The 12,567-nt window shown below is 44.4% G+C and overlaps 1 protein-coding gene across 1 annotated transcript in view; it reads left to right on the top strand.

Moving 5' to 3' along the window:
- Positions 1-2,284: 2,284 nt before the first annotated feature.
- The window catches only part of CACNG1 (calcium voltage-gated channel auxiliary subunit gamma 1), a 48,815-nt gene continuing 38,532 nt past the window's right edge, over positions 2,285-12,567 (top strand). Inside the window, exon 1 of the mRNA XM_033962066.1 lies at positions 2,285-2,589. Coding sequence (XP_033817957.1) covers positions 2,352-2,589 — 238 coding nt within the window. The 5' untranslated portion in view covers positions 2,285-2,351. The remainder of the gene's footprint in view (positions 2,590-12,567) is intronic.

A 12,567-nucleotide genomic window follows, 5' to 3' on the forward strand; every position in this document is an offset into this window, starting at 1 on the left:
CTTCGGTTGTTCCCTGATTTACAGAAATTTAAGAAGTCTTGAAGACAACTTTATTTGTAGAGGCTTTTTTTTTTTTGGTTCAAAATTGTTATTGGAAATTTGGGGATAACAACAAAGGACATGAACCACAAAAACAGTGAAAGTACATTCAACGAAAAAAGGGGGCTAAGAAGAGCAATTACATTCCACTGTACAATTAGCCCCTTGTAACCCAACAAGTTCAAGCAAAGTCATAAGAGATGAGGCTAAATATAAGATGTGAAAAGAGGAAAGAAAGAGACATCAGGCAGCAGGAGTGGTCAGCTACCCAGATTGCATAAAACGATCCAGGAATTTCCATGGTGAAGAAGGATGAAAGGTTTGTAAAGACAGTCTAGAAATACAGCGGTTTTCAAAACCACAAGATTTATACTTATTGTAAAGGCTTTTTAAAAAATGATTGTTTGAAGAACTTTTATGAATCTGAACTATGTTTTATGTCTCTTTTTGTTGTTTGATAGTTATGCACGCATTCATGTGAACTGCCTAGGTGTAAGCGGGTTAAAATAATTTTTAAATAAATAAATAAATAAAGAGGTGAAGAGGGGAGGGGCCACAGAAAAAAATGAGAAACAAATGTGGTGTACAGTAGCGTAGTAAAAGGGGTGCGGTACGTTCCAGGGGCGCAGACTTCCTAAGGACTTGGCGGCACTCCCCTCTTCCCCCCAACCACCCGCTCATTCCCTGCTCCTCTCCTTGCCTTCCCCGTACCTTTTTGGCGTTCTCTCCGACGGTCTTTTTGCTATCCTACTTCATCAGGATAGTCGTGCTGAAAAATTGCTGCAACAACTGAACCAGGCCAAGAAGAACTCAGACTCCATTTACTCGTCCCCCCCAGTCAAAGGCACACTGCGCAAAAAAATGTACAATGGCCTACTAGCAACTCAGGCTGCGAAACTTGACCACCACCTCTCCGACTTACCGATAGCAACACCTGATTATGAAGCCCTCTGAAGGGAAATAAAAACCCTACTATTCAGAAAATTGGGCAGGTCAAATTAACGCAGAACCGTAATTTATCTCTATTCCTGTAATTAGTACAAATTAAAACAGCACCTTATTTTTTCTCTATTCCTGTATCTACCGTGTTTCCCCGAAAATAAGATAGTGTCTTATATTAATTTGGGGTCCAAAAAATGCATTAGGGCTTATTTGGGGGGAATGTCTTTTTTATGTACAACAATCATCTCTTCCTTGCTTTCCTCCACCCCAATTCTTCCTCTTTCCTTTCTTCCCCCCCCCCATGTGCAGCATCTTTCCTCCCCTCTCACCCATCCCCTTGTGCAGCATCTTTCTATCCCTCCCTCCCATCCCCCTGTGCAGAATCCCACTGTGAGACTGACATACCATACCCCTGAGGCCTCCAAAAACAGCAGCGGCGGCAGCGCTCTGAACGGGCTGCTTCGTGGCCTTCCCCGCCGAGACCTTCCCTCTATCAATCTTAACTAGGGCTTATTTTTGGGCAAGGGCTTATATTAGGCGTATCTTTAAAAATCATGCTAGGGCTTATTTTCGGGGGAAACACGGCAGTACTTTACCCTGTAAACTCTTCTGGTGATGTCCAGCTTACCTCTTTTGTAATCCGCCTAGAACTACAAGGTTAAGGCAGAATATAAGTCACTAATGTAATGGAATGTAATAACGCCGATAACTTGCCTCCTCCCCATCTCCACGCCCAGATCATGTTGCGGCGGTGTGTGAATTCTTCAGTGGCCTTATCCAGATAGTGCTGCCGATACTTGTTTTGGCTGGACATATCAAGGTATTAGGCGCTCCGACATGGATAAATCCTTTTAAATACATAACTCCAAAATGTCAGTAGAACAGGGTATTTTGACTGTGATACTATATCCTACAACAAGCATTTATGAAATAGTTTTGAGCATCCTGCATATAAGAACATAAGAATTGCTGCACAATCCAGAGAGACCAGTTATTAATTTCACTCAGCATCAAGTTCAAATCCAGTCGATTATTAACCCCCCCCAAAAGCAAACCAGCGAAGCAGAAATGTAACCAGAGCAGTCCCAGTCATTCCTGTTCCCCTCATTAGATGCATTAATAGAATCCACACTCACGAGCCTGACTGCTAACTTTCCTGATATACCTCAGCAGCTGTCCAACCAGCCCGAGTTCATTCCAGCCTACGAGCCGCCCTACTTGTGCCCCAGGGACGGGGGGGGGTGGGGGAGTGACATTTTGACGTGCTCAGATGTGCCAAGAACCAGGGTGAGGGTTTCACTTGTGGAGCTCCTTGACCAAGAGAGCAGCAAAGAGGGGACTCTGTGCGTCCCCCGCCCCCCTTAGCAGCGATGGAAGGCAAGGCCATCAAAATCAGGGTGGCATTCTGCTTCATTTTGGTTGGCATTTCCTTAATGTTGGCAGCCGTGGTGACTGATTATTGGGCAGTGTTAAGTCCGAAAGTGGAGAAGCTGAACTCCACTTGTGAAGCAGCTCACTTTGGTCTATGGCGACTCTGCACAAAAAGGATATTTATCCAGGAGCCAAATCCGGAGGGTAAAGGTTGTGGACCACTGAAGCTACCTGGAGGTAGGACCTGTCTAATTTTGGATTTAGTGAACGCTCACCCAAAAGATTGGTGGGAGAGAAGTGAATCAATTTAACATTGCTTTTTGGGTTTTATTTAAATCGAAACACTACTCTGATCAACACTCCATTGCATATTTTGTTCCAGTGTGACTTCATTTTTATTAGAATTTCATAAAGTGTTGGTAAATGTCTATGCATGGAATTTACTGAAGTATTATACCTCATTAACTCACATTATCAGCTACGGATCCAATGCCTAAATGGGACCTAGAGGAAATAATGCATATTAACATATGGTAGTGCTTTTTTACTGTACTTAACTAATGCATTCTCACTGTGTACTGTATTTCTGGGTTTATAAAGTGCTTTATTGTAGGTATAAAAGTATTTCACCTGCATAACCTACGCTAGAAGTGTAGTGTTCTACAATGTGTATTAGAGAATGACACGGGGAAAAAATCTGTCCCCGTCTAGGCCCTGTCACCGGACCACTGTCCTCTTCACCGCCCCATCCTCGCCGTCCCCTTCACCGCCCCGTTCCCGAACCCACCGCCCCGTCCCCGCAGCATCCACCCTTCCCTCTCGCCACCTCACCGCCCTTCAGCGGCCCGAGAATCTCCCTCCCTCCCCCTTTCCTTCACGGCATAAAGAAACTCCATCCCTATCTCCGGCCAAATCTATCTCCCTCCCTCCCCCTTACCTTCGCGGCGCTTTAGAAAAGAAACTGATGCCGGCGAAGCCTGCCTGTGCCGCCCTGCAGTCGCGTGTGTGTGGGCGGAAGCTTATCCTCTGGCAATTGTCATTTTATAAACACAAATAAAACAGAGCAAGGTTCAACAAAACCCGTCTTCCCTCCCTTTCACAAATATCCCCTTCACTATTGTGAAAATTGAACAAATCAAATTACTACAGAATGCTACATAGAAAAATCAAGCTAACAGAATACTTCAGTCACACATGGCAGGAATTGTGTTAGGGGACAGCAACTAGGGCAACGGCCCCCTGGTCAGAGAGAGAGCCCTAAGCCAGCTGGAAGCTAAAGAAGCACAGCCTGGGCTTTGCGGTTCCTAGTTATGTCTAATACCAGCTCTAGCAGGATACATATTTCAAATCTGAAATATTCTAATCACATGAAATATTCTAATCACAAAATATAAAATAAATTTATTTTTTTTCTTTTTGTTGTCTGGTAATTTTATTCTTCAAATCACATTGGTCTCAGGCTTTGGTTTTAGGTTCCCTCTGTCTTCATCGTGGCATGGCTGGCTCCTGAAGGTGAAATAGGCGGAAGAGGAGCTGGGGAGAAGATGCCGAGTCTGACACGGGCAATGTTTTTTTTACCTCAGGAGTAAGACTTTTCACCGCTCCCACGGGGCGGTAAAAGATCTTGTCCCCATTCCCGCAGGGCGGTGAAAGGTCTTGTCCCCATTCCTGCGGTAAACCGGTTGCAAATATCTCCATTCCTGCGGATGTACTGCGGTGACCCGCGGTTTACTGCGGTAAACGGTCCCCATGTCATTCTCTAATGTGTATGCTTTCAGCTGTACTAAGAGGCAGTGTTCTCTTCTGGGCATGCACTTTCAAATCTCCGTATATCCTTTCCAAGCAGAATTCTACTTCCACAAAGCTGATGCATGCAAGCAGACGCTTTATACCCACAGCCGTTTTCAAGAGAATGTCTAGACTTGCTTCACCTTTCAAAAAGTGGTTCAAAGACCACAGGCAAAAGTGTGCAGAACCTGCACTCCTAAAGAAATGAAAAAAAGAAGAAGAAGACGCATGAGACTTTGGCATAGAGAAAAGGAAGATGAGTGCTTTCCTTCTTTTAGAGCTCAGATCAGACAGTAGTCGTCTGAATGTTTATGTTAAGTAAAAGGTTTTCTATGTAGAAATTTATTCATCATGGTGGTCATGAAGGGACAGGGTTGGGAAATCATATTTCTGAGGACGAGCGACATACTTATCTGATTCAAGTTTGGCTTTGCAAAATGTGAGGAAATCATTTTGCTTTACTGGTTGTCAATGTGGAGGTCAAGTGCTTATCAAAGGGAAAGGAAAGGATTTGAATTTAGTTCACCTTCCTTTTTCTATCCTTTTACTAAGGCACGCTAGTCATTTCAGCGTATGCTAAATGCTGACGCGTGCGAACGCGTCCATTCAATCCTAAGGATGAGTTAGCATTTAACGCATACTAAATCGGGTTCCGTTCCTTAGTAAAAGGACTACCTTGTTTCTTTACTATCATTTTAAAAACGTTTTTGGACAAATGCTATAGCTTTTCATCTTCATTCATTTAGTTTTCACTTCTGGTTTACAAAATTCACCATTTGATCCATTCTTCAACTATCTGTGCAGCATATGCTTTAGTGAGACTCCTGGAGGGTCTTTCAAGATGACCACTTTTCATACATTACCAGACTCATTTTATATAGAACTAGTCTTTAAGCCCATTACATTAATGGTTGCTAGAATAGATGTGTCTGCCTGTCTTTCTGTCTCTTTCTCTCCTTAGCCGCTTTCTGTCTGTCTTTCTGTTTTTCTTTCTTTCTTTCTCTCTCTCTCCTTGGCCACTGCCTGTCTGTCTTTTTTTTCTTTCTCTCTCTCTCTCTCTCCTTGGACGCTGTCTGTCTTTCTTTCTGTCTGTCTCTCTGACCCCCCTGTCTGTCTGTCTGTCATTCTTTCTTTCTCTCTCTCTCCTTGGCCACTGGAGAAGGGGATTACAGGGTATAGATAGAAGGTTACTCTAAAGGACATAAGCGAAAAGCGTATGACAGTTTTAGGGTATGAGCACTATCAGGTCCTGGACCTGAGGGGCCGACGCGTGAGCGGACTGCCGGGCACGATGGACCTCCGGTCTGACCCGACAGGGGCAATTCTTATGTTCTTATGTTCACTGTCTGTCTGTTTGGGGGTTTTTTCTTTGTCTCTTTCTCCTCGGCCGCTGGCAGTCTGGCTATATGTCTTTTCTTCTTTGTCTTCCTCTCCTTGGACGCTGACTGTCTGTCTTTTTTTCTTTCTCTCTCTCTCCTTGGACGCTGTCTGTCTTTCTTTCTGTCTGCCTTTCTGGCCCCCTGTCTGTCTTTCTTTCTGTCTGTCTCTCTATCTCTCTCCCTGGCCCCCTGCCTGCCTGTATTTCTCTGTTGCGCCATGCCTGCCTGTCTCTCCGTGGTCCCCTTCTGTCTTCCCCTCCCCCCAAAGCACCCCCTTTCCCTCTCCTCCTCCACTTCCCTGAGCAGTAGCAGAATTTTTACCAGCATGGGACACCTCGAAGCACCCGCACGACACCCTCCTGCCGTTGCTCTAGGCGCCAGCTATCAGGAGACCGCCAGCTATCAGAAAACCACCACCGCCGCTCAAATCACTGCACACACCGCAAGCCAGCGCACGCGCCTCAAGCCACCACACAAGCCGCAAATAGAATATGGCCACGGAGGCACATATCACAGCGGCAGGAATCACAGAATCGTAAGTGCGCATGCATGCTTAGGGTTTTATTATAGAGGATGCAGAGAGAAGTCCAAGTTAGGACATTCTGAATTTTATTTTATTTTACAAAAGGCGAGGACGACAAAATACCTGCAGGAGGACATGTGTATTTTCTGGCACTTAAAGCAGGAAGAGCCATTTTTAAAAGATACTGATGGATAAATGAGCAGCACAAACCCAGCAGCTTCCATGTGACGTGGCAATTGATGCCACTTTTATACACAGACATTGCACACTTCCACATGTAGCAATTTCATTTTATAAAGCACATCTGTAAATTCTGTCAAATGAATAATGAAACTGCAATTTATTTTGTTTCACTTTGGAGGCAGAAAGAGACAGCGCGGGGATTAAAGAAAATGACTCCCTTACTCTTTCATGTAAAACCTTGGCTAAATGACATGGGGAACACATGTGTAGATTTTTTCTCCACCCCCCTTAAATGTCTCTGTGTGCGAATGTGCAGATCGGTGGCAGCAGCAAGCACGTTGATTTTCACATTTGTTGGTTTGACTGGCTCGTTCCCAGAAGCATTTCTCCTCTCCTCTCCTCCCCACATCTGTCAGTAAGTAAGTAAAGGATCTCTGCTGCAGTGCTGCTCTCTTCCCAAGGTCATATAGGAATTGGGGGGGAGGGGGAATATGGGACTCTTTCTTTGGGGATGCTCTGGGCCTGGGGAAGCTGAGAATTGGGGGGAGGGGGCCTAGGGTGGGGGAATATGGACTCTTTCTTTGGGGATGCTCTGGGCCTGGGAAGCTGAGAATTGAGGAGGGGGGGCTGGGGAGAAAAGGAGAGATGGTGGATCTGGGGATGGTGGGGTCTATTGCGGCAGCTGCGGTGATGGAAATGAAAAAAAGGAAAGATGCCTGATCTCCTGGGGAGGGAAGGGAAACGAAAGGGGAGGACAGAGACGGAAGATGGGTGGTTAGCACGGAGAAAGAAGAAAGAAGGAGACCCTGGCAAGCGAGTTATCAGAAGACAACCAGAGCCTGAGACCAACGAGATTTGAATATTGACCAGACAACAAAAGGTAGAAAAACGAATTTTATTTTCTATTTTGTGATTACAATATGTCAGATTTGAAACGTGTATCCTGCCAGAGCTGGTGTTAGACCGCAAACATAGAAACATAACATAGAAACATAGAAAGTGACGGCAGAAAAGGGCCAAGGCCCATCGAGTCTGCCCACTCCATTGACCCACCCCCCTAGTTGCTCTCTGATGACCTTTTCCCTCGAAGAGATCCGACATGAGCATCCCAAATGATCTTAAAAACTTGCACGCTGCTGGCCTCAACCACCTGTACTGGGAGCCTATTCCAGCTGTCCACCACTCTTTCAGTGAAGAAGTACTTCCTGGTGTGAACTAGGATTTGACAGAGAGAGGAAAAGTATTTTTTGTTTGTTTATTTTGTTTACATCACAGTGCCAGTGTAGTTAGGAGAAGGCAAAGGGGGTGAAGAAGCTATAAAATAAACCCACCAGGATGTTTGAAAAAAACACCCAACTGGGCAGGAAAGTTGAATCGAAAAACCAATTCAATAGGCTGAATCGAATCGAAATTTTTTTTTCTGAATCGGACAGCACTAGTATGAACCTGTTGATCTTCACTTGTTAATAGCAGCTTTTCAAAATCAGTCATTGCACATGTATGTGACCCACACTTGTAAATGTTTCTAAAATAACACCAATTCAAATTGATGACCAGCTCCTTCAATTCATGCATGCAAAACTATACATTTTACTTGTATAGATATTCTCTAAATCTGATATTAAATATTTAAATATGTGAATAAGTGCTCAGTGTCTTATCTCCTGCATAGGAGCCACAGCGAGATCATTCTGGGACCGTCATCGCACTTATGTGTCCCTTATTCCACATTATGTCTGATCTCAAAAACCAAGACCATCCAGCATGTGCTTATACATCATATCTTGCAATATTGCACCTATCTTGTTCAGCTTGAATGGTCAAAACTCGTGACTCTGCGGGCTTGCTGTTCCAATAAGATTTTGAATACATATGTGCAATCTGTGCAATTTGTGCAAATGTGCAAACTGGTAGGTTTTTCTCTGCTCCCCAACTCAGTCCTGAGTTTCGCCGTCATGGCTTCTTCAGGAGGAGTGTTTACTCAAATGTATTATTCATTCCAGGACTGTCGAAAAACGTTAAAGATGGCAGGAGATAAGACACTAAGCACTTAGTCACATATTTAAATATTTCTTTATTTAATATCAGATTTAGAAAATATATATACAAGTAAAATTTATAGTTTTGCATGCATGAATTGAAGGAGCTGGTAATCAGTTTGAATTGGTTATAGAGTAATACCAGCAATACAGTTTCTATACTCCTAATTATTTAAAGTCTAAAATAACACCTACATATATCAGTGTGATAGCTGCATGAGCGTTCAGTAAAAATTAGTAGAACGGTGCTTCATATTACTTTTTGGGGGGAAGGGGGGTCTATTTCCTCCTTTTGGGGCTCTGTTAACATACCAGGAGAGACTATCTTCTTTAGATTTAGGCAGAAATCTGCCTGAAACTGGACTCACTTGCCCATTGCTCAAGTTGCCCTCTCTGCACCACTCCTGCCCATCAAATTATTGATTGTTGTATATCTTAAAATGTTAATAAAGATGATTGAACTTTAAAAAACCCACATTTCTCTCACCTATCAAAGCATGTGGCGATTCATGAAACTAATAAGGACCTCAGAGTTGACTGATGCAATTATGAAAGTGGGGATCTGGGGGAAGGGCTGGAGCAATCGGGAATTACTTCTGCCTTATTTTGACTCTGGAAATTCCACAGACGGAATATGGAGGGTTCAGGAGGAAAGGGGCAGAGTGCAAAGCTCAGGGGTTCAGGAGGCCCAGTCTGTGCTGTGGGCCCTTAAATGACAAAAAAAATATTACCTTTCAGATGCGGTATGCCTTCCTTTCCTATAGAAAATCAAGCTTTTTGGTACTTCAAGCATGTTCCCTATCTGTTCTGGTGGGCTCACAATCTGTCTAATGTACCCGGGGCAGTAGAGGATTAAGTGACTTGCCCGGGGTCACAAGGAGCAGCATGGGGTCTGAACCCACAACCTCAGGGTGCCAAGGCTGGAGCTCTAACCACTACGCCATACTCTCCTCACAAAGATTGCTTTGTCCTTCAAATACAGATCAATTGGCAATTCTGTCTCCTTGGTAGGTTGTTTTTATTTCTTCTTTGGAGTCAACATTTAGTCGTGTAGCTCCTTTGGAATTTGCTTCCCGTAGATACACTTCCCCCTCCCTATTCGCGGTTTCGGTGTTCGCGGTTATGATTAACCAAGATTTTTTTTGGGGGGGGGGGAAAAGCATAGTTTAGGGCTATCCCGCCTCCCTCCTGCCTTCCCCCCGGCATCCTGGCCTTACCTGGTGGTCTAGCGGGCTTTTGGGGCAGAAGCGATCTTCCTACACTCCTGCCCTGTGTAGATCGCCAATAGGAAATGGCTGCCGTGAGCTCCCGTCGTAGTCTCGAGATGCCGGGGGGGTAGGGGAGGAAGGCGGGAGGGAGACGGGGGTAGGTCAGAGCTGGACGAGAAGTTGTTCGCGGTTTTTCCCACTTCGCAGTCCGGCTCTGTCCCTATCCCCCGCGAATACCGAGGGAGAAGTGTATTTGTTTAGACCCGGTTGTTTAGGCAAATCCTTTTCGAATATATTTGTTAGCTGACATCCATTTCACTTTCCTTTTGTTTCACTATGGTCTCCTTTTACTAAGCTGCGCTTGTGGTTTTAGCGCGTGCTACAATGCCACGTACACTAGACGCTAACGCCTCCATTTTGCTGACGTTAATTTTTCCGTGTAGCGCAGGGGTTAGCGTGCGCTAAAAACACTACGGCAGCTTAGTAAAAGGAGCCAATATCTTTGTCTGCTGGTTTCAAATTTGTCGTGCTCTTTCATGTGTTATGTTTGTTATTCTATTTTTTTTTTATGTCAGGTTTTATGTATACGGTATCTGCTGATTTATTATTGTATATTGCCTTGATGGTTACTGAATAGCAGTGTATCAAATTTTATTAAATTAATAAAATCAATAGGAAAACATCCAGGCGCTGCGGTTCTATGGGAAAAAGATCCTTTATCACTTGCTGTATGATACAACGACTGTTAAACCAAAAGACAAGCAAGACCTTTTGGGCATGATATTCATTACCCATCCCAGTTTCCCTCCAAAGAAAGGCATCCTCCCACCATCATGAAAGCCCTTCTGCCATAAATAAGTGCTCTAAACTTAAACAGCTTTTAGGAAGGGTATGTCCAAAGCACTTTCACTTCTTCCAATATCACATACCCCATAGTGAATCTCCCAAGACCTCAGCGGGACCGCTTTGCGAAATTCTTTTTTTCTACGCACAGACATTTGGCACCCAAATCGTCACCGGTCTTCTCTTATTTATCCTTAATTTTACTTTTTACAATTAAGATTAAATAAGAGAAGACCGGTGACGATTTGGGTGCCAAACGTCTGTGCGCAGAAAAACGAATTTCGCACAGCGGTCCCGCTAAGGTCTTGAGAGATTCACCATGGGGTACGTGATATAGGAAGAAGTGAAAGTGTACGCATAGGTCATAAAACAATACTTTAGTAGAGCCACTAGAGGTCTCTGCCATCTAAGCATGGCAAAACCTTAGAGGTCTCTGGCTAAAACATATCTAGCTTTCAGACAATTTTAAGTATGTGACTGGCTGGATTGGAAAGTCACACATCTGCAGCTGTCTCTGCAGAATAGTACAGCACGGGCTCTGCTCTCTCCTTTCTGACAGACATTAGCACATGTGTGTGTGTGGGGATCAAATACCTGAAATTCTCACGCCTCCACACTGCGGACTGCATCTTCTGAAAGTGCACCATAAGCAAAAATACTGGAGACTGGAACAGGACAGTCTACTGTCATTCTCTTCTCTACGGCTTTTACCAATACGGGATTGTAATAAACCAAATGGGGCATAAAACCAGAGTCAAACTGGCAAAATTAGTGATAGAAAACTATTTCAACAAAATTACTAGCAAAAAGAGGCCCTTTTACTGAAGCTCAGTGCATGCTAACAGGATTAGCGCACCCTAAACTCTGCGCTCCTTTTACTAAGCTGCGTTAGCGTTTTTGGCATTTCAGCACGTGCTAAACCCGCGCTACGCGGCTAGAACTAACGCCAGCTCAATGCTGGCGTTAGCATCTAGCGTGTGGGGAAATTTATCGCGCGATCTTCCGGGCACTAATGCCCTAACACGGCTTTAAAGGAGCACTAAGTAGCCAGCAGTTATCAAAAGCTGCATTGGGTGTCGTTCGAGGCGAGAATTCTGTTTAAGAACATAAGAACATAAGAAGTTGCCTCCGCTGAGTCAGACCAGAGGTCCATCCCGCCCAAAGGGAAAAAGTTAAGTTTCCAGTAAATGAGGGGGGTTACAACCCCTCAAACCCCCCCCAATAACGCCGGTGCAATCTCTATTAAGTAAAGTGGGGGGGGGGGTCCCCACCAACACCCCCCGTCGGATCCCCTTAAAATACTGTTTTTCTTCGGTGAGCTTCCGCCTTGCGCTCAGTTGTCTGCGCTGGGTTGTCGGCGTGCCTTTGTCGTCCCGCGCTTTTATCTGTGAACCCTTATGGTTAGGGCGGTATATAAAAATAAAGTTTATTATTACTATTCTAAAGTGGGCTTCATAGCATACACAAATCTTTAGTAAAAGGTTGCCAAAGTTTCTTAATCTTTAATATGATTTTATCAAAAAGTTCATGTATTACAAACAAGTGCTCTCTTTACAGGCCCTGAAGCTGGCAGTGACACTAGTAATTGAACCTTGCACTGTGCTGCAGTGACATTGGCGATTATTTTCTTGAATGCCCCCCCTCCCCCAGACCACCACATCAACTCTAAACTGGACTATTAAAAAAAAACTACGTAATTTGGACTCAGACTAGTATCTGGCCCCATTTGAAGCCGCTCAGTGATTTTCCCGTATTTTGATACACATTAATGGGTCATGCACTGGGGCCCCTCTTATAGAACCCTGCAATCATGGGCCCTAAATATGTCCACTAGGTGTCACTGTTACGCAACAACAATTCCTTCCCCAGGGGCTGTGAAGACTAGTAAAGAGAAGGGCTGTGGATCACTGGTTGAGCTGCAGCCTCTGCACCCAGAATTGTGAGACCAAATCCTGGTGCTGCTCCTTGTGATCCTGGGGCCCTTCTTTTAGAACTCTGCAATCATGGGCCCTAAACATGTCCACTAGGTGTCACTGTTGGGCAAGTCGCTTAATCCTCCAATGCCCACCACTTTGAAATGCCAAAGTAACAAAAAGGCATTATACAAGTCCCCATTCCCTTAACTAAAGAACCATATATGCATGTCTGATTATATCTACAGTAAGTAGCAAGAAACTGAATTAATTGGCAGGTCACAGTATAGGCTGTATCCAAATCTTACACCCAAATGCTCAGGAGTTATGCATCCGAGA

The sequence above is a fragment of the Geotrypetes seraphini genome, chromosome 10 (genome assembly GCF_902459505.1).
Source record: "Geotrypetes seraphini chromosome 10, aGeoSer1.1, whole genome shotgun sequence".
NCBI classification, from domain to species: Eukaryota; Metazoa; Chordata; class Amphibia; order Gymnophiona; family Dermophiidae; genus Geotrypetes; species Geotrypetes seraphini.